This window comes from Salmo salar, chromosome 03 (genome assembly GCF_965601325.2).
Source record: "Salmo salar chromosome 03, fSalSal1, whole genome shotgun sequence".
NCBI lineage: Eukaryota > Metazoa > Chordata > Actinopteri > Salmoniformes > Salmonidae > Salmo > Salmo salar.
Genome location: NC_138293.1, coordinates 57,176,093 through 57,202,890, shown reverse-complemented (window position 1 = coordinate 57,202,890; position 26,798 = coordinate 57,176,093). Strand labels below are relative to the sequence as shown.

The window sequence follows — 26,798 nt, the reverse complement described above, 5'->3', positions numbered from 1 at the left end:
TAGTTCCCCCACCCTCTCTTAGTCACCCTGTTACACTAAAACTTCCCTGGCCACTCTCTGTGATGAGAGAGCTCCCTTTGAGGGGATTAAAAATGCCTCTTTCTTGGTATCCTTAAGCTGCTACGCTGGCTTAAAATGCTGTATTTGGCTTGTTTTGGGGTGGACAGTGTCTTGATCAGTTTATTTAAAATGATGATAATTGATCCTAAACTCTGGTTGACCCCAGGTTAGGAAAGTACACCTTTTGGATTAATCCCAGGGCACCACTAATTGCAATTCAGTTAGTTGGCTTTGGCTTGTTCAGCTCAATCCCCAGCCACACTCCTCTTCTACCTGAAAGATAGAAAGCTTCAGGTAACCATATATTCCTCTGTGGTGAAGCACTTTTCTTTGAGAAACAGAGGCAAGGGTGTATGTGAGTTAGAAGAAGGAAGAAGGGAGACCCCCCCAGCTGCAAAGAGAGACCAGAAGCTAGCGGCCCCTCGCTAGTGGCCGCTCATTAACTATGGGTAAATCTGTGGCCCCCCAGAAAGAAGACACCACTCGACATTTACCGGCAGCCATCTGAGAGTACAGGAAAGCAGAAAGCCAAAACATGCATTGGCTAAGCTAAGCCTTCCCACCTCCCCACCTCCCCTCCAGCCTTACCCACCTTTAGAACACATCACAATACAAGCAGTATACTGAGGGGACAGGTAAGAGGCCATCTTCCTGATATATGCGTCACACAGCGGTAGATGCCCCCTCTATATAGGTTCCCATTGCAGTCCCTTGTGGTTGTTTGGTTCTGCTGCTGCTGACTCCTGGATATGTTTCATGGCAAAGCAACAAACAAACAGAGAAACAGGACAACAGAGAGACAGAGATTCATTCATCCACCATGCAAGTCCTTTCCAGTCTGGCGTTGGTTCTGAAGAACATTTGGACACTTTCCTTCCTCCGGGACCTCCTGTGTGAATTTCTGGGCACTACCATCTTCCTCTTCACCAGTCTGGCCTCGGTGGTGCTATGGCCCCAGCTTCCAGCCTGGGATGGGAGCCTCTCCAGTCCCACCAGTGATCATCATCTCCATGCCTTGTCCTCTGAGTCAGACCCATCCTTTCTCTCGGACGCCCAGCCCCTCTCCGAGTGCCACCCTGACCCCCTGCATGTGGCCCTGGCATTCGGGGCCTCCGTGGCTGTGGTGTCTGTGTGCCTGGGTCCTGCTACCTCTGGAGGAGGGGTCCACCTGAACCCGGCTGTGACCCTGGCTCTGGCTGCAGGACTGAGGGTGAGCCCCTGGAGAGCTGTCCTCTACGTGGGGGCACAGCTCCTCGGTGCACTCTGTGCTTGTGCGCTTCTCATGGGAATGGTGCCTGCTCCGCTCAGAGGGCATCTGGGGCTGAACGAGGTCACGAGTCACGTCTAATACATTTTTATTTGATTCTAGGTTGTAGTGAAGTATTGTTTTTCTGTAGTATTATAGCTATTATTAGAAATGTTTTGCCAAAAACGTCTTTGTATTTTTGTATGGGCTTAATTGATTATGGGTGTTTATAAACATTTTAACTCAATGAATCCAGGTCTGATATCTGTAAAATGTTTATTTTTCCAGGTAGCTTTGGGTGTCCACCCATGCCAAGCCTTCACAGTGGAGACAGCCATCACCTTTCAGCTGGTAGTCTGTGTCCTCGCCACGTCTCGATCCAAATCAGCCTTCCACCTCTTGGGTCCTGTAGTGGTCGGCTTGTCTGTCATTTTGGGAAATCTAGTGGCAGTAAGGAAGATGCCAGATCCTATTTGTGTTAGTTTAAATTCTGTCTGACCATAATAGAGTTTCTATGGGTAATTTGATGGATTTTGTCAATTAAAACATTTTGTAGATCTTTACATTTCTCCTATGACTTATCTTTTGATTTCATGCCCTCCTCTCTCACTCTCTTTTTCTCCCCCTCTCTCTCTTTACCTTAAACCTCTGACCAGATTGGGTACACTGGCTGTGGGATGAATCCTGCTAGGTCTTTTGGTCCAGCTGTGGTCACTTTAAAATTTCAAAACCATTGGGTGAGTCGGGCCAAACACAAGTTGACTCCATGAAATTACAAAAGTATATTGACACTATTTACTAACATCACACCACAGTTCACATATACAAATCTACTTACAAAAAAGTTTCTCACTCCTCTGCAGGTGTATTGGGTGGGGCCGTGTGCGGGGGCGTTACTAGCTGGCCTACTACATGACTTGGTGCTCCACCCACGATGGGCTAGCCCTGGCGACTGGTTGGCTGAGTTTAAGGAACTGTTTCCCAAGGATCCACTCAAACAGCCCACCACCTTGGAACACACAGTGGAGTAGAGATGGAGGCAGTTATCTTACCATTTTCTGACCATTGACCAAAGGTGACCACACACCATTCTCTGATATCTGACAATTTGCCACTGGTGTACACAAGTGGTCATGCTAGCTGGGTCCATCGTTGAGTACCACTGAGTGAAGAAACTCAACATGTGTACACATCTACAGTATTCATGCACATCTACAATGTAGCTATGATAATATACTCTGCTGTATTCTCTGGGAGACTGCTTTCTTCTCTCTTTTCCTGAGTGTACTGGATAGTTTCCTTTCTGGCCAGTTCTCTGATATTTCAGAACTGAACAAAACACTAATCCACCATCTCAGGTTCTTCACAATCATGTTGTTTATCAGTTTGACTTCATTTTGTGCATCTTTGTACCTCTCTGAGGTGTTGAACCATCTGTAGAAGCAGATAATGTATATTCAGACCAAAGCCTAGACATGTCAATGAGTGTCCAAGGTGATTTCATTCAGGTCAGTTAAAGTACGGGTACCACCTGTATAATCATTCACATTATGGGACAGATCACTATAACATGTGTTTTTATATACCACTACCATGGGGTTTGTCTTGTTATACATATTTAAATGACAGCTGTATGACTCAGTAAAATGTTCTTTATTATATAATTAATTCTACATTTGTTTTTCACTATATTGAAACGGAACATAATGTTTTTCATGTCCTCTGTGCAAGAGTTTATTAAACCTGAAAACCAAACTGAGTCGTTCTACCGTGTGTACAGGGGATGGGAGTGTAAAGTGAGTGTGAAGCTACAGGAGTCATTTTGTGACAGGTCCACTTACATTTTTCATCTGTTTCCATGAAATGTCATGCCCTGGGGAGGACTCATCTGGGAAGGAAGGGCTTGGGTGTAATTGACCAGGGTCTCCTTAATCTCTCAAACCCAGCAACCCTGCCCTGTGTGTGTTTATGTGTGTCTGTATCTCTGTCTGTGTGTGTCTGTGTCTCTCTCTCTCTCTCTTTCTCTCTCCCAACTGAGAGAAGAAAATAGAAAAATGTGTATTTGGATCCACATCACGAGAGTTTTATACCTTGGTTATGCACACTCTTGAATCGTGTACTTATTTTTTCATTTATGTACTATGAGAGACATTGTTTACAAGTTAATATAACACTATAAATATAAGTGCCAATGTGTCTGAGAGCTGCTTTTCTGTTCTGACAGACTGACATCTCTTCACTTCATGTCACAAAATATTCTCTGCAAAGTCTTATCTGCAGGAAACAGTTAGTTACACCCCACTCAACACAATGCAATGAGAGCCGCAAATACATTTTGCTTAGCAAGAAAAAAATCCTTCAACTCACATCAAAAACTCTGCACTATCTATGACAGCCCTCTCGTCGTTACTGTGTAAGTTCCCTGCCTTGCGAAAAACTACTGAAGATGATAAGAATTACTCACATAGGAAGAATACATTTGGATTACAGTTTCACTTGCAGTGAGGGAGTTGACAGAGACATAGAAGAGCTATAGCTGAAAAAGATGGAGGAACACCGGATTCATAGATCAATACAAATGATGGGTCTCCTGATATTTGCTCTCCCACATTACTCTGACACCTTAAATCTAAACCTGGTTAACTTCACTGAGTTCTCTGGCCCTGAGGGAAGCTTCTTTGGCTTCTCTGCAGATTTCTATCAGTATAGCAACAAAACGTGAGTATTGCAATATACTATTTGGTAAGTTTTGGCTTTGCTTCAATCAGTAGGAGTTGCATCGTTTTTATGGTATCTGTTAAACTACACTGTATAGTAAAAGTATGTGGACACCCCTTCAAATTAGTGGATTTGGCAATTTCAGCCACAGGTTTATAAAATTGAGCACACGGCCATGCAATCTCCATAGACAAACAATGGCAGTAAAATGGCCTTACTGAAGAGCTCAGTGACTTTCAACGTGGCACTGTCATAGGATGCCACCTTTCCAATAAGTCAGTTTGTCAAACTTATGTCCTACAAGAGCTGCCCTGGTCAACTGTAAGTGCTGTTATTGTGAAGTGGAAATGTCTATGAGCAACAACGGCCCAGCCGTGTAGTGCTAGACCACAGGAGCTCACAGAACGGGACCGTCAAGTGCTGAAGCGCGCAGCTCGCAAAAATTGTTTACCTCGGTTGCAACACTCACTACTGCCTCCGGAAGCAACGTCAGCCCAAGAAGTCTTTGTCGGGAGCTTCATGAAATGGGTTTCCATGGCCAAGCAGCCGCACACAAGCCTAAGATCACCATGAGGACTGCCAAGCATCGGCTGGAGTGGTGTAAAGCTCGCCTCCATTGGACTCTGGAGCAGTGGAAACGTGTTCTTTGGAGTGATGAATCACACTTCACCATCTGCAGACCGACAGATTGATCTGTGTTTGGCGAATGCCAGGAGAACGCTACCTGCCCCAATGCATTGTGCCAACTGTAAAGTTTGGTGGAGGACGAATAATGGTCTGGGGCTGTTTTTCATGGTTCGTGTTAGGCCCCTTAGTTCCAGTGAAGGGAAATGTTAACACTACAGCATACAATGACATTCTAGATGATCCTGTGCTTCCAACTTTGTGGCAAAAGTTTGAGGAAGGCCCTTTCCTGTTTCAGCATGACAATGCCCCCATTAACATCCAGGCTGTATCACAACCGGCGGTGATTGAGAGGCCCAGCATCGTCCGGGTTTGGCCGGTGTAGGCCGTCATTGTAATTAAGAATTTGTTCTTAACTGACTTGCCTAGTTAAATAAAGGTTAAATGTAAAAATGTCAACAACAACAAAAATGGACAAAGCGAGGTCCGTACAGAAATGGCTTGTCGAAATCGGTGTTGAAGAACTTGACTCTCCTGCACAGAGCCCTGACCTCAACCCCATCGAACACCTTTCTGATGAATTGGAACGCCGACTGCAAGCCAGGCTTAAATCACCCAACATCAGTGCCCAACCTCACTAATGTTCTTGTGGATGAATGGAAGCAAGTCCCCGCAGCAATGCTCCAGCATCTAGTGGATAGCCTTCCCAGAAGAGTGGAGGCTGTTACAGCAGCAAAGGGGAGAACAACTCCGGCTTAATGGCCATGGTTTTGGAATGAGATGTTTGACGAGCAGGTGTCCACATACTTTGGGTGATGTACTGTATATGCTGGTATTACTCTTTTATTAAATTGGGAAAGGTATGTGGGGTTGGAATGGCTTTTCATCAGATGCTTGTCTGAAATCCCAAAGAGAATATTTTAACCCTAGTATTTTCTGTCCCACAGCATCAGTGTTGTGGTTGGGGCCCCCAGAGCCAACACCAGTCAGCCAAGAGTCACTGAGGCGGGGGCTGTGTATCTCTGTCCCTGGGCACAGACAGGAGGGGCCTGTACTACCATGACCTTTGACACAAAAGGTAAACCTTTACTTATCAAAAGTTCTATTCATGCATTTCTAATTTTTTTCTAAAGTTGTAAACATATTAGCATACTGTAGATCAGTAAGTAAGTAAAGTAGATATTTATTTATTCTGGGCTCAATTACAAAAAAGGTTGACAAACTGAGCTGTCTGATGTAACTACAGGTGATGAGGTTTATCCTCACCAGAACTTAGTGATGAGCTCTTCAAAGTCCCACCAGTGGTTTGGTGCTACTGTGCGATCCTCCGGAAACTACATTGTGGTGAGTTTTTCCAGCCGTTGTGGCACAATACTCTTCCCACTCTCTCACTCTTTGAATTCTCATAAACCAGTCACTCATTTTGCTGTGAGTCTGAAGGCCGCTGTATACAGTCACTGTGCAGTATAGAATGCATCAGATATCCATCCTCTAAATCTTTTACAGAACCCCTCTCCCTCCCTCAATGTATTTTCTTTCCTCTCCCAACCACCGATCCCCTTTCTCTTCTACCAATGTTTGTATGACTCTGCTCTTTCTTAACTGACTTTCTTTCTCTCGCGGTTATTCTCTACATCACTTTGTTTTACCCTTCTCTTTATCTCTATATAACGTTCCTTCTCCTTCTCCCCCTCTTTCTCTTTCTCTCCTCCCTTCTCTCTCTCCCTCCCTCCCCCCCCCTGTGCCAGGCCTGTGCCCCTCTGTTCCACTGGAACGTAATAGATGTGGGGGAACGTGACGAGGCCCAGAATACTCCAGTGGGGACCTGCCTAGTGTTGAACACACTGACGGGGGAAACGGTCAACTTCTCCCCCTGCAGAGACGTCATGACTGAGAAAGTTTACAAAGCCCTGAAGTACAGTAAGAGATATTAGTCATGCCAGTAGTACCTGTAAAGTACAGTAACAGGTTCCTCTGTTGTCCACTCAAAACTTAAAAGGCTGCATTTATGCATGCAGCCCATTTTTGATATTTTGCCACTAATTGTTATTCTGACCAATCAGATTGGGCAAAAGAACAGAATTGGGCTGCCTGTGTAAAAGCAGCCAAACAAGCATCTCGTCAGAACTGTGGCGGTAATTGAGTATCATTGTCACTGCTATGCCACAAAACTACTAGGATATTCTTTCTTAAAATAGCTGTTGACTTCATGTTCAAAAGTTTGCCTGCTGGTCTTTCTTTCTACTCTGCGTGTTTTCATCTTTGATCCTGATCTTGATTCTCAGATAACGACAGACGATACTGTGAAGTGGGATTTAGCTCCGACATAACAAAGGTGCCCGCACTCCAAACATTTCTCATCAAACTTTTTCTTTTTTGATTCATATAATGTTATATACTACAAAGTAATGTACAGTAGCAGAATAGATCAGTTAGATCCACATAGTTTATGATACTGTAAGGTAGTAATTACACCAACAGTGTTATGATACCATCTATAACAATAATTTGATTTGTTTCTTGCTGTACTATTCTAGGAGGGAAGGCTCCTTATCGGTGCTCCTGGAGGCTACTACTTTCAAGGTAACATGTGCCATCTGGTGCCATTATTAGCCTGGTTAAACTAGATTGCACACTACACCTGAGGTATAACTGCTGGGGCATAACATTGCTGGGGCATAACATTGCTGGGGCATAACATTTGCTGCTGGGGCATTGGAGCTGGATGCCACACTTGCTGAGGCTGCTGTGGAATGGGGGTCGGTTGCTTCTGCTGCTGGAGCATTGAACAAAAATGGGGTGGACAAACACTAAAACACTAACAACAAGAAATATAAAATGTCACCATATATGGTTCTTCGGCTGGTGGCTTCCATAATTATGGTGGCTTCCATTATTGCACTGTTCGACACTCCTAGGATAAATGTATACATTAATAGCCCTGTTGTTAGGACGTCTCTGGGAAGGTTGATGATGACTGAGCATGATTAATTATCATATTATTATATAGTCTCGGAAATGCCAGACCTACGGCAAAAACATGTCAGAACATTGTTAATGTGGGAGGCAACCTGTCTGCTTAATTTGACTAATATTACTGAAAATATTCTGAAATATATATTTATAAACATTACTAAGGTGTCTTCTCCAAATGACGGTTGCTGTGCTTAACCTTTCTGTTGCAGGTCAGATCATCAGTGCAGGACTGCCTGAGATCGTCAACAGTGCCAAGAGCCAGAATGCCAAACCTTATGTGGCAGGACAAACCTATTCCCCTGAGATTGGTGGATACGATCGCTACCATGGTAAGAGGGTTACACGCAAGACTTGTGGTCTAAAGCAATGGTTTTCAAGCCTCTTCTCAGAGACGCCAAGATGTTTCACAATTTTGTTGCAACCCTGAACTAGCAAACCAAATTCACCTAATCAAGGGCTTGATGATTAGTTGAATCAGGCGTGCTACCCCAAGAAGAGGTTTGAGAACCACTGGCCTAAAATATTCAGTACAATGATATTCAGTGACATTCTCCTCAGTTCAATAAACCAGAAAGGTTTCGCCAACAGGGTATTCTGTGGCCACTGGCGAGTTCACTGGAGACTCAATACCAGGTGAGAAAGTTTCCGTCAAAAGTGTCCACACAACCAGATAAGTACTAGCCTGGTCCCAGTTTGTACTATCATTCCGACTCATTGTCATGCCAAACATTTGTTCATGTTTTGCATGACAAAGAATGGCATGGAATGTAATATTAGCACATAGGCCCATAGAGCAGTGCCCAGACTAGAGAATAACACTTCCTACACTTTATGTGCCTGGTAGTGATGGTGACAGCTGTACAAAACCTTCAAACATCTGTCAGTAAGATACAAAAGGTTGAAACATTTCTCAATAATGAATTAATGAAGTCTGTTTTATTGTGTTTTAAATCCGGTACAAGTATTTATTTTCTGTTTCAGATTATGTGGTTGGAGTGCCTAATGATCGCAACACAGCAGGCTCAGTAAGTGCTCCCGATGGCGTTATGATCATTTACTTTCATATTCATTTATTAGAGAGTGATCTAAGCTAACGTTGTGGCTTTGTATCCAGGTCAAAATCTATAATGGAAATACACGTGACTTTTTGGGAGTTAAACACACATTCTTAGGCTCTCAGGTGAGACTACATTTCCATAATTTCCATCACATTTTATTTTTATTTACTGGTTTACAGGAGAGTGATGAAGAAGTGATCACTATGTGACATGTCTATACAGATATGCCTTTGTGTTGATATCTGAGTGATGAGCAACGTAGTCCACTCAAAACCACATGCAACTTTCACCTTGTAGGTGGCCTCTTACTTTGGCCACAGCGTTGCAGTGACTGATATTAACAATGATGGGTATGTCAGAACTCTCGTACTTACTTTTTTTAGTCCTTGATCATGGAAGTATTAAACATGAATTAACCACCTGATAACATCTAAGCCACTGGTTGCTGGCTTGCTGTCTCAAGGAGCCATGAAAAAGAGCTCAAATGTCCAGCCATTCTTGCTCTGTCCTCTGTCTACTACAGAATAGACGACATCCTAATCGGGGCGCCCCTCTTCATGGAGCGTGTGTCGGGCCAGCAGTTGCAGGAGGTGGGCCAGGTGAGTGAAAACCTGATGAGTCCTGGGTGGTCGAAATGTTATCAAATAAATCTAGCACATGGGAGCATAGTGTGCAGTCTCCATTCACCTTTTATTAACCTTTTAACCTTTTATACCCAGCTCCGAGACAATGGATGTGTGTAATCCTTTTGCAGGTGAGTGTGTACCTGCAGAGAGAGCGCTCCACCTTCCACTCCAAGCCAGACCAGAAGCTGACAGGTTCCCAGTTGTACGGACGCTTTGGCAGCACCATCGCCCCCCTCGGTGACCTGGACAAGGACGGTTTTAGGGGTGAGGCTCTGATATACAATAATTTGACTTATAATATACGTATCTTCCCTTTTAATATAGTAACTGCCTCAGGGGCAGCAGAATCAGTAGTATCTGCTTTTCTGGGTAACTTAACCAAGGAATGATATTACATGTGAAAATATCCTCCGCAAAACACTTTAAATCTCCTTTCGGGAAACAATCTTTGATTTCATGATTCCCTCTTGAAATGCTACATTTTCTAATGATGGGGAATGCTTTTGTCATAGCAGTCTTTCAATGCACTCTGTCCATGGATTACTCATCACTATAAAGTGTTTCTGTCTCTCTCAGATGTTGCTGTGGGAGCCCCATCCTCAGACGTTGAAGGGAGGGTTTTCGTCTACATGGGGACTAGCGATGGACTGTCTCCCCAGTATACCCAGGTCATTGAGAGTCCCTTCCGGGCCCTAGGCTCTCCAGCACAGTTTGGCTTCACCCTGAGAGGGGCCACTGACATTGATTCAAATGGCTACCCAGGTTAGTCTGAAAACGAACTATTCGGAAACTGTAGGCTTGTTTACCTTGATTTAGAATAGATGCGGATTTGATTATTTTGGGTTATACATGTGTTTTGACTTGATTCTTTGATTCTAGCCCAAAAACGTGAAATAGTAATCTCATCAAGATTTGAGAAGTTATGGAACAACAAACCTTACCCCGGCCAACAATTCCCAACAATGTCCCTAACTCTCTTGTCAAGCCACAGTGTCCATCCTGCCAAGACCACTTGGAGATGTCAACCTGCATCACTTGGAGGTCACTCTCTTCCCTTACGACTCCACAATCAGCCTCTGGCGCAGTTCAAAAACAGCAGCAGCAAAGATTTCTGTTGTCTTTTTCATTGTAGCTGACTACTACCCAAGGACATATTGCCACTACTTAACAAAGTTCTCGTTCCTTTCAGTCCCAGTAAAAACGTCTTCTGACATATTGTTTGTCTCCCGTTCCCCTGGAGACGAAGGCAAAGTTTCTCGGACACAAGAGAGAGAAACAGAAAGGTCACTCATCCAGTGGAGTGGCCAACATTTGTCGGGGGAGAGCACTAAATGGAGATACATTTAGTGTCCCTTGGAGACTAGTGAACTACTCTCAACACAGCAATGCTTTTTGATGTGCAACACCACTGGCTTTTAAAGACACTCATGGCGCTCTTTGTCTCTTGTCTCCCCAGTGAGATTGTTACAGTTCAACTCTTTGAGACAAACTGGTCACTGTGAAAACGATTTCTTTTTTTTTCAGCTGACCTCTTTCCATGAAAATAGTTTTGTTTCCTACTTTAAGTTTCTTAGGAGTCACTGTGATATGAAAGCAGAGGTCCTGGCTGTTACCAAAGAGCAATCAATCCCATGGACTAGTTTTTGATACCCTTTCATGAGAAAGTGCTATCAATCATGTCATTTTTTTCAAAGCTGTTTCATGACTGTATATTTGTTATGTTTCAAAACTAGAAAAATAAGAGCTTGCAACTTGTTATTATCAATCTTTGTTGCCTCACAGATCTAATTGTTGGTGCATGGGGAGTAAATAAGATTGCTGTGTACAGGTACAGTAGTGTGAGACAAACAAACAGTTTATTTGTTACTTTAAATTAACTTGAGAAATGTTATCTGGAGCAAGTTTAACATATGCGTTCACAATGTACCCACAACGTCTATTCTCTGTTTGTGTGGGGTGGTACCAGGGCTCAAGCCGTGGTGATGGCCAAGACCCAACTCTCCCTCAACCCTGACTTCCTGAACCCAGACGTGAAGGTGTGTCAGCGCCCCACCACCAACGAGCCTGTAGCCTGGTAAAGATTCTTCTCATACCAGAGTATCATACCATTAGTGTGGGCATTATCCATAGCCGCGAGAAGTTGTTTGGGGGTGGGGGTGCTGCGTTAATTATGATGTATATTTGATATTTTTGTATTTTCAAGGGGTGGGGGGGTGCTGAAAAGACATTTTGCCTGCACTAAAGACACTATATCGGTCCGCTAATACAGCACTATTAAAGGTCCAGTGGAATACTTTTGTGACAATTTTTTTATCAATATTATTTTTTATTACGATTTTCAGGGGGTGCTGCAGCACCCAACTGGGAAGACCATTTATGATGGACAAATGTTTGTGTGCACGGCAAGCATGCACGTGTTGGCACTATGTAGAATTGCTGTAGTATCCTAGTGCCAAATATTTTATTAAGATGTGTGACATGTCTGGACAGATCCTGGTTGTGTTAGACTGATATTTCCCGTGATGATGTGTGAATTTGTTATTGTAAATTCAGAATGGCATTATGACTGATGCGGTCTGTCTCGCTCCTTACAGCTTCACAGTCATGATGTGCATTAGTGTGTCTGGCCACAGCATTCCAGAGGAGATAGGTAGGAGACGCATACAGAAGTCATTTATTCCTGTGGAAACATATTCTCCTTAAGTTTAAGTTTTCTGTATGTTCAAGACACTAAATGCACTCTTGTAGTTCTAGATGCAGAGCTTCAGCTGGACAAGATGAAACAGACAATGGCCAGGAGGACCCTATTGCTGCAGACCAATCTGCCCCAAGAGTATTTTCAGCTAACCATTCAGAGAGATGTGGGAGTGGTCTGCAGGAACCAAACCGCTTACCTACGGGTGGGTTGCTTGTGCCAGTTTAGCCAATTTATAGGCCTGTATTTTGTATTACAACGGTCAGTGCTCAAAACCTGAAATAAAACCATAATGTTGCAGCAGTGTTCTTATCAGGCTGATGCCCCCAAGTGGCCATTCACAGAAGTGACACTACAACAGGCTCCGATCACAATACTATTAGTAACCTCACAAAAGGTTGTGAACACTGCTATTGTCAGTGGCAACAGACAAACCTGAAAGGGGAATAGATTGATATTGTCTTAACACTACGTGATCCACTAAACTGCAGTAGATCTTTACTGAATTTAAATGTAATTGTGGGTTAATTGCATCAATGTCAGTACTGCGCCCTCTCTCTCTTTCCAGCATGAATCAGAGTTCAAGGACAAGCTCAGCCCCATCTTCATCTCCTTGAACTACAGCCTGTCCAACTCCAACTCCCAGGAGGCCATGCTGCATGGCCAGAGAGCTGTTGTCACACAGGTGACATCACACATTACATTCTAAATCTATTAAAACATTTTAATTTGCAAAGGAATAACATTTTACAAGTGGTAATTACACAGTCGAAACCTATGAATTACCATCGGTGTTTGTTTCTTTGGGCATAAAAATGTGTGCATGTGTCTGTGTGTTGTGCAGACCAGGATCATTCTGGACTGCGGAGAGGACAACGTCTGTGTCCCTGACCTGAGGCTGACTGCTGAAGCGTGAGTGTCAAACTCACCTGAGTTCCTCATCACTCAGTAGTGTCATCTGTTTTCTTGGTCATTCTACATTTTCAAGAATTTGACTAAGTAAGGTCTCGTGGGATCAGTGTGCGGGGAAAATAGGGTCTAGTTAGAGCATGTTATTCCTGTCTACTAATACAACCCTTTGACCCATCCTCAGAGGTACCGACCGTCTTCTGATAGGGGATGACCACCCTGCCCTGCTGGTCATCACAGCGGAGAACAGAGGAGAGGGGGCCTACGAGACCGAGCTGGAGATACGCCCACCAGCTAACACACACTACCAGAGTATGGTGACTGACAGAAAGGTGACTGTGACTCTCCTGTTCATAATAAAAGGGAATTGTTAACAGAGTGACATCAACTGTCCCACACACGTGACCTGCAGGAAAAACTATGAGCCCAGAGTTTTGCTGGTCAGGTTATGTGGTCAGCATAGCCTACCGGCCCTACGTAAAACACACTGTCTGCGTCTGAAATGGCACCCTATTCCCTATATAGTGCACTACTTTTGACCAGAGCCTCATGGGCCCTGGTCAAAAATAGTGCACTATATAATGAATAGGCTGTCTGAGTTTGTCATCTCTCCCAGGGCTTCAGCAGGTTGATCTGTGCTCAGAAGAAGGAGAACCAGACGGTGGTGGTGGTCTGTGAGCTGGGGAACCCTATGAAGCAGGGCCAGAAGGTAACCACCATGTAATTAAATATAGTAAAAGTAAATACCCTTGCACGTGCCTTGCATGAGTCAGAACGGCTCATTGGAGCAGGAGCCTATCTCCTGTTTCTGTAGCGTGAGGCAGCTTGATGGACACGACACTAATCTATCACCTTAATCTCCTTAAGGCTGTCTGAGTGCCAAGCAGAGACTCATTGGGTCCCATTTTTACAGTCTGTAGTATAACTTGGCCGGGGATCGAACCAACTTTCCAAACTCTGGCCGGACACACTGAGTTGCCATGGAATCACACATAGAATAATAGTGCCGTTCTGGGTCTTCACTGTCAACGGATGTGGGTGACATGTGACTGTGTGTTTGCAACAGCTCTGTTGTCCTGTCAGTCTGAATGATACAGTACAGTATGTTCTTCTCTCTGTCTGTCGTAGCTCCAGGCCGGTCTGTTCTTCAGCGTGGGGAACCTGGAGGAGGTGAAGAGCCACGTGTCCTTCACATTACAGATCAAAAGGCAAGAACAACACTTTCATCCCGTCTTGGGAGTTTAATGCCTTCGATGCTACCAAGGCATTGTTTTGGTGTTTTTAATACAACATTTTAATGGGGAAATTCAAGATCACTAAACTTAATGTTTAGTGTAGAGTGATCAGCACAATGTAAGGTATATTTAGGGTCTTTGAGATACACATGGTTTACATGCTTGTTAATCCAGTTGTCTGTATTTTAGACATTCAAGGTGTCAGCTGAAGGTTCATGGCTTTTCTAATGACACAAGGGAAATGTTCAGCATTCATTCAGCTTCTTCCTTCCTTTATAATCTCTAGCAAGAACAGCCAGAACCCTGACAGTAACGTGGCCCATCTGAGGATTGATGTCAGCGCTGAGGCAGCTCTGGAGATGCGGGGGTGGGTGGGCCTTCCTTCATTGTCCTCCAATTATCCTCCAATTATCATCAGAGCCATAAACTGTGCTGTTTTGTGCTACCATGGAAATGAGCACTCCTCCTGACTCCTGAGACACACTTTCTGTGTGGCAATTCAGAGCTGCCTTGCCAGACAAGTAGCAGACTGAATATCTAATATCCAAAAGGGATGAGTGACGTTTGCCATTGGAAGATGTTGTCTTAATGCGAGCGTATTACAGTACAGTAACGCCATGGTTTCCTCTTGTCCTTGTAGTTATTGGCTTTCCCAGGACACGTAGTTACTAATTATCACCAGGACTATTTCATTATAAGACCAAGAGGTGCAAATTAAGCATCCTGAAGCAGTCTGATCCCTATATTCTACTAAGATCAGTGAGAAATGAGGCAATCTATTGGATCCCGGATCAGCTGTCCACGCTGCCATGCATGACAACAACCATATAATCATTGGCAAGACAGCACAAACCTATCTAGGACCAGGCTAGTGTTATCAGTGTTGTCCTCAGCATTTGGTCCACCCTTATAGCCTGTTGTTTTTTGGACAGGGGTTCCTCTCCACCTGAGTGTGTCCTGCCCATTGCCAAGTGGGAACAGAAGGAGCATCCTGCTGACCTAGAGGAGGTTGGCCCGCTAGTGGAACACGTCTATGAGGTAACCTTTTTATGGTTCACTCAGTGGTTCACTCAGAAAAGAATCAAAGCATTTAAGACATTTGTCTCTCTGAGGTTGGTGCAGTTTTAGGTTAAAATGCGTGACATCTATTTGAAGAGTCCATAAGGCCCTTATAGATTATGTTTTGTATATGTTATGTCATATATAAGCAAAGACAATGAGATCCAACTTAGTGAGCGAAATCTGAAAGCATGTATTTTTTTGTTGAAACACTCAGTTGAGAAACCTGGGTCCGAGCACGGTCAACGCTAGGGTGCAGGTAGAGTTTCCCACCCATCACCATGGAGACTTCCTGCTCTATGTGTTCGCCAACGCTTCTGAGGATTTCTTCACCTGCCACACTGACTCCCCTGACATCGACCCATATCAGGTGAGAGAGGTAGCATGATGTGGCCCTGCAGTGTGCCAGACAGCAAATCTTTCTATAGCGGGAAAACTATGTTGTTTTTTCCATTAATTATGTTTAATTTAAAAGGAAATCACCATTTTATTTTATATTTGCCTTAAATAGATGTAAAACCAGCTTTTCTATTGTTCTTTTGATTATGTTTTGGTCATATGAAATTGGAGTACACTCTTTTGTTTTGGCAGTTGGTGAAAACCGGGAATGCTACTGTTGGTAAAGTGCACAAGGTCAAACAGAATGAGGTGGCACGGCAGGAGCCTCAGCGCAAAGAGACTGTTCACGTGGTAAACAAGTGTCGCCTCACGCGATTAACATAATGACATGCACCAGTGTACTTCTGACAGCAATACAATCAAACTGTCTTGTCTTTACTTGATACTGAACGATAGGCTAGTTCCTTTTTGCTGCAATTTCAGGGACAACTTGCAATATTCTGTATGTGCCACAAGAGGGGGCTGTACAACAAAATATTGCATCTCATGTGGATGGGTACATTCCATTGATGTGTAATGAGGGAAACAGGTTGACTCAGTTCGGTGTGTTCCTCTCTTGATTTCTCTACAGAACTGCACCAGTGGAGATACCTGTCTGAGGTTTGTGTGTGAGGCCAGAGGTCTGGAGAGAGGCTGGAGCGCTGTGGTGAAGGTGATGTCTCGACTCTGGGTACAGACCTTCCTGGAGGTGAGAGGGAAGAGGGAGGGAGGCAGGAAGAGGGAGGGAGAGATAGGGAAAGAGAGAATCACAGTGACATCTTTTCCACACAATTTTTCACTATATCTACATTCATAGGTGTAAAGGAAAAGCGCTCCAAGACAGCTCTGCATAATTTTGAGATAGCATTTTGTAAGATCTTACTTCTTTGACATTATTCCGTAATGATTATGGAACCCTAATTCTGTTTCCCCTAGAGGCCCTATGAGAATTATGTTCTCCACTCTACAGCACGCTACGAGGTTATAGATATGCCCTCCAAGATCCAGCCTGAAGAGCTGCCAAGTGGACAGGCTGAGGTAAAAAAAAAAAAAAAAAATCCCCTTTCCACTTCTACTAGTGTGTAGACAACACTTATTTACTAATCACATAAATCACTTACTTGAGGCACATACACAACCTTATCTCACAAAGTTACCATTTCTTCAGTAGTCATTGGACATATTTAATTGGAGCCAGTTGACCATGTGTGTATGTGTGTGTAGACCCAGACCAGTGTGGTGTGGAGGGCTCCTGATGGAGAGAAGGAAGTGCCGGTGTGGTGGATCGTTGTGGCTGTGGTCTCTGGCCTCTTCCTCCTTGCTCTGCTAGCTCTGATCTTCTGGAAGGTAATGCACTGACATAGTTAAAACAGCAGGTGGCGCAAGATTGGGCCCTATAACTGGGTAGCATTTAGAAGGTGCTACTCAGCTATCATCTAAGTATTGATCACTCAGTCTTTTTTAATATGTTTTCTTAAACCTGTAACTCTTGTTTTAAATGGAGACAATTTAGAGGGGACATAAAGGAGAATGTCCTCAATGACACACAAATGAAACCGGAATCAGGAAACAATATGTGGAAATGTAAATGTTTTGTGTTTATGCTTCAGGTGGGGTTCTTTAATCGCAACCGTCCCCCGTGTGATGATGATGACGATGCAGAACACCTAGCTGGGGCTGGACAGTCAGAATATGCTGAGATGCCCCCAAACACAGATGACAAGCAAGCATAAACAACTGCTGTATCACCCTGGAAGCCCTGGTGTTTTAAGTATTTATATGGTTTGACACAGACGCCCACAGGTTTTCTGAGTGTTAAACTGTTTCACATGGTTTGTAAATGTTGCTGTGGGCTTCTTGTTTTACTCCGTATAACTGCACATTTTCTAAAGGTGCACCCTAAAGATGTTTTTTTAAAGGGTAACTTGTAGCTGTTGCATTTTGTATTCAAATAATCATATATTCGTGATTAAACACTTTGTGTCCTTTTGAAGCCAAACTGGCATTCCAATGTTCGCAGAGGGGATATCCTTGTTAGTGTGATGGCATCGACCTGCTCTCTAAGCAACCATTGTGTTGGGGAGACCATCATAACTCACTGAAGGCTGAGCCAGCTTCCTGTTGTTGTAGAGGGGAGACCCTAGTGACAATAACACTCAGACCCGGCAATCATGTGTTTATTATTAAAAAGAATAATAAATAAATACCCAGATATGGCAAGAAAAGTACAATACTTACACATGTTTTTTTTGTTGTTGTTACATTGACATTTTATATGCATTTCAAAACAACTGCAAATTAATAGTGGCTATTGTGCATGCAAACAGATAGGTAGCCTACTTTTAAGTGAAATGGAACACTGTGTTCTTACATTTGTAATTACACTGTCCTCCTAATAGGGTTTGAGATGGACTTATAAGGGCCCAAAGACCTTCATAGGAGCCCATCTGTGAACACACTCTACTTTGGTACCATTAGGGGGCGATCACGACCACCCACCAAGCAGAGCAAGCGTCCCCTCCCACGTAGGACAATGGAATTGTGAAGCCACTCCGGAGCGCGAGCCGAGCAAGGAGTAGGCATCCGAGGCAGCGCGAAAAGGGAGCAGTCAATGCCAACCTCAAAAGCAATATGGATGAATGGCCACCTAAGTGGAATTGGTGATGTCGCAGTGAGAATGCCACCACCGCACATATCTCGTCTTCTTTTTCTCTTTCTTTTTCTCGGCAATCTTTGGGAAGGACTTGCTAAATCCATTCCGGACCAGGGACCACTTGGTGAGTTATTCGTAGAGATTCGTCAAGGTTCGAGTTTTGAGGGGAAAGTCTGTGGTGGCGAGTATGATAGGCTGCTATAGCTAACGCATTGGATGTTGTTATTATTTGTGCCCCTCTCAGTGATGAGGATGAGTTATTATGTAACCGTCGCATTTATTCGGCTATAACAGTCTACGCACGAACGAATACAATGTAGTCGCCCATGCTCTGGTCTTCTGGCTACTTCATTGCAGAATAGGAAACAAAGGACACTGAACTGCAGCACCCTCCCCTGATGGGTCATCTGTAGGTTAAATCTGTAAATCAATGTAATTTAACGCTAGGCTATATATCCGCTCAATAGCAGTTTCATTATTCCGTTTCGATGTGCAATAGCAATTAGGCTATGATGAGGCGTCAGTTTAGTTCAAACTTCTATCCCTGCCCGTTAACTTTATGTAACTCTGGAAGATCCCAAATAGATCTTTTCAATTAGCAAACGGTTAATTGTCAGACACCAATGGTTAATAGAACAATTTTTTTTTTTTAAGTCATTCCATGCGAGAAAAATAGGCCTATAAGAGTTTCAAGTCTTAGCACAAGATATTGTGCATTCGTGAATGCGAGATGGTCGACAAGCTTGTTTTGACTACTGTCATTTGCACGCACCCATTGTTGACATTGTTCTTGTTGTTATGTCCCAAGAGGCCTCATGAACGGCCAAAGGACATTATCATTTCAACAATATTTGTTTTGGGTTCCCAGGATTTCTGCAGGAATCATTTCACCATTTTATACCACCATTTTATTATTATTAAATAGGCTGTCCTGGGACAGTAGACTATGGTTTCCAATTAAACAGACTGATATAGGCCTACTGTCTGTCATTGTAACTGAATAGGAGAAAGGGGGACTTCCAAGGTGCTTGAAGTGGATGCCAGTGTCAATGCTTGGTAGTGATTTAGCCCCCCTCTCCCATACAGTTCCCTATCCTTCAACTGGTCCAAGCACGGTTTAGTTCAGATGCTTTCAATATGTTGCAATTCCTTGTAGATGCCTCTTTTTATAGCTAAGCGGGCTTTTAAGAAGTCGTGTCCGCTATCTATATTTCATTAGCTAAGCTGTTTCCCCACCAAAGAAGCCTATTTCTGGAAGATGTGCTTATTGCATTGGACAAGATTGTCAAGATGGGTAGAGCTTCTTAACCCATACATGTCAAATGCAGTGTCATTTCATATTTTAGCTTCTCTAATATTATCTAGGAATAACCATAGATGATCCATGTGAATACCACTAGTTTCACAGACTGAGCAAACTGCTTGTGGTTGGTCTAATAGTTTGTCCTTGCAGTATAGCTATATAGATTCCACATTCTTGAAACACTTTCAAACGGGAAATCACATCAAAGTCTCTAGCACCTTGTCGTTATACCATGCTATTACACCGTGGGTTGATAGAAAGTATCCCAACTGGAGAGACAGGAAATGTTGATTCATTCATTTGAAGGTGTTGTCGTCAACCACGACCACACCTTCGCCCCATATTGATTTGTCAGACTGTGTTCTTTCATTACTTTATCATAGAGCTCATGACCTCAATCTCTCCTCAGAATTAGATGTCCCTTTGAAGCAGTCAGAGAGTTTCTCATCCAAGCTAAGTCGAGTCGCTGAAAGAATTAGGCGTTTGTGGATTGAACTGAGGCCGGTGGGAAAAAGCTTGAGCTCTTTTTTTATCGCGGTAGAAGTTCCTTTCTTTTACAGCTCAGTAGCTCAGCAAGAATGAGATGAATCACCAGAGCCTATTAAAAAAAAGTATCACATTACCAATGAAATGCTTGGTCTAGGAAGTAAAAGGAAATTATTTCAGAGATCAGTGGAGGGTGATGCTGTGGACATAGTCAAATCGTGCCAGACTGTCGTCTTGTCAGCTCCTCCTGAAGATTCATATTTAGTTATGGGTAAATGTTTGGATACGTCCCAAATGGCACCCTATGTCCGATATGACCTGGTTTAAAGTAGTGCACTTCATAGGGAATAGGGTGCCATTTGGGATGCAGTTTTCGGTGCACACTCTATGCAGCATCAGTAATCAAGGCATACATATTAATGATATACTGTTGAAATCAATTATGTAGGGATTAAACCTAGCCATGGGGATGTTATTTATTCATAATTTAGTCTAATAGCACAATATTCAATGTAAGCCTGATGTCCCCAGAGAGCAGGTTTGTATGGTAGAAGAGTTAAGGATACTTAGAAATAATATATATGAAAATGGTCATATTTTTTAAATTTTTTTATAAATTTGACCTTTCACTGACATCAGAAATCGTCATATCTGAATTATTGTCCTGAAAAGGAACTTTTGATTCCAGGTCATCTTCAGCATGATGTAAACCGTGATCTTGGTTTGTCTTAACATTATTCCATGCTGAATTCTGAGATCAGAGTGACTGAGTGGAACGTGTCTTCTCTTTGTCACTTGATGTTGTTGCCATTGTAATCAGTCCATGGTGAGTCCTGCCCCTTCCCCTCTCAGTGACCTCTATGTTGTCTCCTACCCAGTTGAGGCGGTTTGTCACATGTCCATTTGTGGCTTTCTTTTGAAGTTTGTGTTTATCTGTCTTACAAGAGCCAGGTGCTGTCTGTCATTCAGACAGAGATACTCATACGATCGTTGATGCTTCTATGGTACGTCTCCATGAATTTTCAAACGTCTGTGGTGTATTTCTAGCCACTTAGCGCCTGAGGTTAATTACATTTTTTTGGTGAGGACGGAGGCAGTGTTGCTGTTGTTGAGTTCAGGGGTTTATGTAAAAGCATCAGCTGTGTATACTTGCGGACTGAATGTGCCCACTGCCCAGAGCAACAACCAAAGCATGACAAATGTGTGTTATTCTTGGGCTGTTTCTGCATGACCAACACCTGACTGTTCTAATCGGTCTGACAACCTTTGCCGTCTGCCCAGGTCTGCGGACAATAGCCGGCTGAGGCCTGGCCAGGCAGGGGTCTAATGTGAGATGACTGCCATGGATTTGTGTTGTCTGTACCCCCCCATCTTTCTCTCCACTGCCGCTGGGCAGGTGAACCATACAGGCTCAAATTCATAATTGGTCAGATTCGTAATTGTTTGGCAGAACAGTCCCTTCTGTACCCTGAGATCTAGGTTTTATTGTGTTTTTATTGAGCAAAATTATACATTTTCTTGTTTGTTTTCTATCGATGTCATGGGGTAGTTCAGTGACAGGGTGGTTGTTCTGTATAGCTACACTTCAGGGGTAGTCTGTACATATCTATACACTGCTGCACTTTGAGCCTCTATGGCAGTGGTCGACAACAGGCGGAAAGTGGGCCAAAACTTTTTTTACATTTTCGGTCCAGAAAAACTGTACAATCACCAGGAATTTAGCTAAAGTTAGTTTAATATAGGAAAACTATTCACATGAATAAAAATGTAAAAGACACGTGATCAAGGTATGAATTGATAGTTATTTTAAAATACTATCTATTTTTGGGCTAAATTCTGGTCGATTTGCAGTGTACAAATTATTATAATTATGTTTCCGGCCCCCCGAACCATACGCTCCAACAAAAATTGCCGGTTGGTGTTTTATCTTTTTATGCCTCCAGCATCCATATACAGCTTTTATGGAGTTTTTCCTTCATTGTGGTCATCGGGGACCCCTTTTTTCTGATGGCTTAGGGCGACAACCTCTCCAGGTCATATTATTTGATATTTAGCCACCCAAAAAAATCTGGATTGTGGATCTTTTGAAAATCTAAAAAAACGTCTGGTTAAATTGTGACGTGAAAATGCTGTCTCACTAATCCGTCCAGGGGAAATAGCAGGCAGTGTAGAGTCGACATACACTTATGTCAAATATGGAAGCAATGTCAAGAAGAGGTCAGTTGTAATTAGCAATTCAATCATTTATTTTTAATTATACATTCTACTGCTGGGAGTGGAGCTGAGACATGGGCAAATGAGTTGGTTTCTACTGAAGAGTCGTAGCCTGGTCCCAGATCAGTTTGTGCTGTCTTGCCAAATCATATGGTCCCAATGACCATAAGAGTTGGCAAGACAGTACAATAATGATCTAGGACCAGGCTAGAAAGAGTGGGTCTATCTGACTCAGGAACTTGCTCTGACTGACATCCTGTATTAGGATTCAGAGCACCGTGGACCAGGACCAGCCAGGCTGTTTTGCTTTAGCGGTAGCCTATCAAGGGGGGCTGGCTGTCTGCCAAGGAATTTTTGCCCAGGCAGCTGTACAGTGGGAGGAATCCAACTGTTGACACCTAACACCCTCTCTCCTCTCAGAGGAGACTAGTAGAGCTGTCTGGACATAGCATAGCATAGTAGCACAGCATAGCACCCCTTTGGAAATATAGACAGCCTAACACACCCGGCGCAGTCCTGCTACGACAGATACACGCCCTACTCATTGAGTACTCAATCTTTTCTTCTATAGAATGTCTTTATTGGTTGGTCTTAAAGTACAAAGAAAGTCATGTCCGTACATGGATTACTTCACAGCAAAAGTTTTCCATGGTTTTTGTGTGCAGGACACAGGTTAATGGTGGTGCTTGTTTTTTAGACCATACAATACTGTGTATATATAGGTGGACCGTCATTCAAGTTATACACACATGCACATATTCTTCCTAGGCTGATGATAGTATATTTGAACAAATAGCATTCGTACTGGACATTGTTGACACAGGTTGCATTTATTTTTTGGAAATCTTTTAAGACCAACAACTGTTTCTTGTTTCCGCACAATGGGTGGATCCCTGAACCGTGGCTCTTTCCTCGAATTCTTGCCTTGTGATTTTATTTTCCTCCTAATGACAAGTTTAATCTGGAATGAGATTCATTTACTCCAAAAGTGAGCCAGATAAAATCTAAAACAACCTGCCTTGTCTCTAAGCAAGGACTGCCAGCAAGCAATACCTAAATATATCGTTTGACTATATAGTATTCAGTTTGGCTAGGATAATCACAGTTCATATCCAACTTTCCTGCCCTTAGTAATGGATGAAATTCTGCTCCTTGGAAAATGTGATATTTGGAAAGGCTTACAGTAAGAAACCATATCAAATCCTCTGTGGATTGGCATTTAAAACTAAGTCCCCTCATTATTTTCTGTTTCTATTATCTCACTTGTGTTAAGTAGGCTTCCACATTTTAATATGGATTATGTTTGAGAACAGTTGACTAATTTGGCATGTAAGATTATTTGCCACACATACCCGTTTTATCAAAATGTCCAAAGAGAATTTGCTTCCATATTCGCAAAATACAGTTGGCACACAACATATTTTGTAAAGAAAGAATGACTCAAAAAGACTGGTAAGAAAATAACCAATATTTTTCGACGCTCTTCTCCAGAGCGATTTACAGGAGCAATGAGGGTTAAGTGCCTTGCTCAAGGGCACATCGAAAGGTTTTTCACCCAGTCGGCTCAGGGTTTCGAAACAGCGACCTTTCAGTTACTGGCCCAAGACTCTTACCTGCCGCTTTATGACATTGCAAAGAAAATGCAAAAAAGTTGCAGGAAATGATGGACACAACAATGTTGTTTGTTTCGCAACTACCCTTTCTCGGTGTGAGGGTGAGTGAGCTACATCGTCGTATAACCGTCATGATATCTTTCCTTGATTTATTATGTTGTTAGGTTAACGCATGATCAGCCATAATTCAATTGTGAGATACTGACACTGTACAAGGTTGTTGTATGTATGTCAGTGCCATATACTGTCTGGAGACACTGTATGAAAGGCTCTGTGTATGTAATTCACCTCCACATGCTAGTTTCTCTAGCTACTCCTCGTAATCCTCTCACCGACCACATGCAGTACAAGCCGATGTGATGTCCCAGGCCAGCTTTAAACATCTGGGCTAGGCTGCAGAGATCCAAAACATCTGGACATGATGACCAAGTTGTATTACTGCATCCCAGCAAGCTGCCGTGGCCTCACTCTGACCACAGATTATTCCGAGTGTAACCAGATCGTGCAATTGTGTTTTTTTTCCCCTTCCAGCAGCTGTTTGATTCAGATATCACTCTTTTGCTCAGAGTGCTATGAGTGCCTAAACACCATGTAGATTCAACAGTCTTCTGTGAGTTATGTATTACTATGTAACACAAAAGCTTTTGATACCATTAATATGTACTAGCTGGGGTTTTGTGTGGGCGCGGGTGAGCGTGTTCTTCCATGATTGCCATGGTAACAAATTGCCGCATTCGCTCTGTTGTGTAGACATCAGGTTCTGTGGAATCGTGACTGTTAACTATGGAAGTATCGGTCATTTGCACGCCACTCATTCGTGGGGTGAAATCATGTGATTTTATTGGATTATTCACCACTTCCTTCTTGTGCAAATGAGCAGAAACAATTACTGTTACCCAGCAATGAAAAGTAGTGACCCCCTTAATGATATGAATCAGTGTTCATAATTACAGATCAGAAATTACTATTAGTTTCATATGGAGCAGGATGGCACCGGTAAAGAAAAAGCAGGGACGGTGCATTAACTCTGAGTTGATTGTAACAGTTATGTTTCTACTTCATCAATCAGAAATTGTCCCATCTGTTTGATTGGTGTGTATTATCCTGTTTTCTCATATCAAGTGTATTTAGTGTCCTCTCCTTTTTCCTCTGTGGTAATCAAGGGGACTAGCCTCTTGTCACTGGGATCCTGGCTCACAAGGAGAGCACAGTAGGGGGAACTGTTTGTGGACTTTGGCTTGGAACTGTGTTTTCCTGTTCTAGAACAGCCTTGATGTGTCCTGTGATGCTGTGATTCCACATGGAACAATGCCCTGCACCAGGGCCAACACTGTCTGACCGGTGGATGGGTTTCCTCTCTGGGGACACTAAGCAGTAGTTTATGACACTTGGAAATCAGCATTATCAACCTGTGTACTGCACTGTTAACCTGCTGCTGAGGAAACTACAATCTTTTTCATTTCATCGAAACTTTTACTCATGTAATGACAAGCTAAGCGATCATCGCTTGCAGAGTTAGTCAGAAACCTCCATGCATGTTACGACAAAAGCAGCAAACCATTCACTTTCTAAGCTCATCTCATGCTGGAGTGTGGAGCTGTAATTGTGCTGAAATGTCTTGGTAAAGATCTCAATGTTACACATTAAGTGCTTTTGGTGCCCTGCTTGTGTGTAACCAAATATAACTTTTTTAGCATGTAGGTGGTAGGGTTCAAGCTGAAAGTCTCATCCAAAGCTGTAACCCAACTTTAAGGACCCCTAACAACCTTCACACACCATATAACTCTCCCCCTGGGCCCTGGTAGATAATGGTGTTGAGGCCTGAGAGAGATCCTCTCTACTGATGTACTCCAGCTGTGGACCTAACCATCGACCCCCCCCCCCCCCCCCCCCCCCAACCAAGTCTCTCTCTTTCCAGCTCTCTTTGCTCTCTCTCTCCTCTCCCCCTCTATGTGTAGCCTGAGGAAGTCCCTCATGATGACTTCCAGCAGGTCGATGCGAGTAGGGAGGAGGTGGAGGTGATTTGGTTTGATTTATCTCCTCTTAACTCTCTCCTCGCCCTTGGTACCTCTACCTCAAACCCTTTGTGTTTCATTTGGGGTAAGAGTGAGTCTCCTTAGATCAAAGAGTTTCCAAGGAGGTTTGACCTTGCTCACAGCAGAAGGACAGACTGTGATTGTGACACGTCAGCCTTCCATCCTATCTGCCCTCTCAGGAAACTCACCCAAACAGTTTTACAAGGCTGTCCAGATTGAGGAAGCCCTTGTGGTAAAAAGAAACACATGATTTCACATGTGGAAAATCACCAGATTTCACATATTCTGCACATGCATCATTTTATTTTGTAATGTTATTATTGTTATTATTATAAATAATGTACAACCATGTGGTTTTGGAAAACTTCACGTGATGCTATTTCACATGAAGTTCTGTGAAATCTGACTATTCTCTCATTGATTTCATTTTTTTATCTGAGGGTTTTCAAATTGCTGAGATAATTTGATCAATGATGAGAAAATTGTTAGATTAACAAATAACGAAAATAGCAGTGCAGATGGCACTCATTTGCTAAGTGAAGAGATGTACTGTATTATAGGTGACTTCTGAGAATTCTACAAAAAAAATGCATTTCACAGTTTAGCTCAACAGTGTGCCATTTAGCTTAAAGCTAAAATCCTTAATTGAAACAATACCAAAGCTGTCACCCCACCTGTGTTTTGGAGAAAAGCTGAGGGATTGGCCTGGAGTAATGTAACCACTCTCAAATTCATAGACTTGTTTACAAACATTGTAGTAAAACAAGCTTGTATTTTGGGTTGAACTAAGCTGATGATTTATAAGTTATATTCTTCAAGAATCAATGGGTATATACAGTTGAAGTCAGAAGTTTACATACACCTTAGCCAAAAACATTTCAACTCCGTTTTTCATAATTCCTGACATTT

General features: G+C 43.0%; 3 protein-coding genes across 3 annotated transcripts in view; all 3 read left to right on the top strand.

Annotated features, from left to right (window-relative positions):
- Positions 1 to 801: 801 nt before the first annotated feature.
- On the top strand, positions 802 to 3,002 carry LOC106600972 (aquaporin-5). The gene is made up of 4 exons (XM_082973073.1): positions 802 to 1,390; positions 1,595 to 1,756; positions 1,963 to 2,043; positions 2,170 to 3,002. Exons 1-4 carry the CDS (start codon positions 881 to 883, stop codon positions 2,335 to 2,337), a joined length of 921 nt encoding a protein of 306 aa, XP_082829199.1. The 5' UTR covers positions 802 to 880; the 3' UTR covers positions 2,338 to 3,002.
- A 661-nt stretch (positions 3,003 to 3,663) lies between these two features.
- Positions 3,664 to 17,815, top strand: itga2b (integrin, alpha 2b). The gene is made up of 31 exons (XM_014192622.3): positions 3,664 to 4,024; positions 5,596 to 5,726; positions 5,895 to 5,992; positions 6,397 to 6,568; positions 6,934 to 6,983; positions 7,186 to 7,231; positions 7,834 to 7,953; positions 8,213 to 8,257; positions 8,606 to 8,649; positions 8,739 to 8,804; positions 8,980 to 9,032; positions 9,206 to 9,281; positions 9,437 to 9,572; positions 9,885 to 10,070; positions 11,091 to 11,136; positions 11,275 to 11,382; positions 11,903 to 11,958; positions 12,057 to 12,208; positions 12,572 to 12,688; positions 12,848 to 12,915; positions 13,097 to 13,244; positions 13,529 to 13,621; positions 14,041 to 14,120; positions 14,434 to 14,514; positions 15,080 to 15,185; positions 15,424 to 15,576; positions 15,798 to 15,896; positions 16,177 to 16,293; positions 16,521 to 16,622; positions 16,809 to 16,931; positions 17,195 to 17,815. The coding sequence occupies exons 1-31, from the start codon at positions 3,852 to 3,854 to the stop codon at positions 17,315 to 17,317; spliced, it is 3,168 nt and encodes a 1,055-aa protein (XP_014048097.2). The 5' UTR covers positions 3,664 to 3,851; the 3' UTR covers positions 17,318 to 17,815.
- Positions 17,816 to 18,100: 285 nt separating this feature from the next.
- Positions 18,101 to 26,798, top strand: part of fam171a2a (family with sequence similarity 171 member A2a) — a 62,141-nt gene continuing 53,443 nt past the window's right edge. Inside the window, exon 1 of the mRNA XM_014192623.3 lies at positions 18,101 to 18,361. Coding sequence (XP_014048098.3) covers positions 18,196 to 18,361 — 166 coding nt within the window. The 5' untranslated portion in view covers positions 18,101 to 18,195. The remainder of the gene's footprint in view (positions 18,362 to 26,798) is intronic.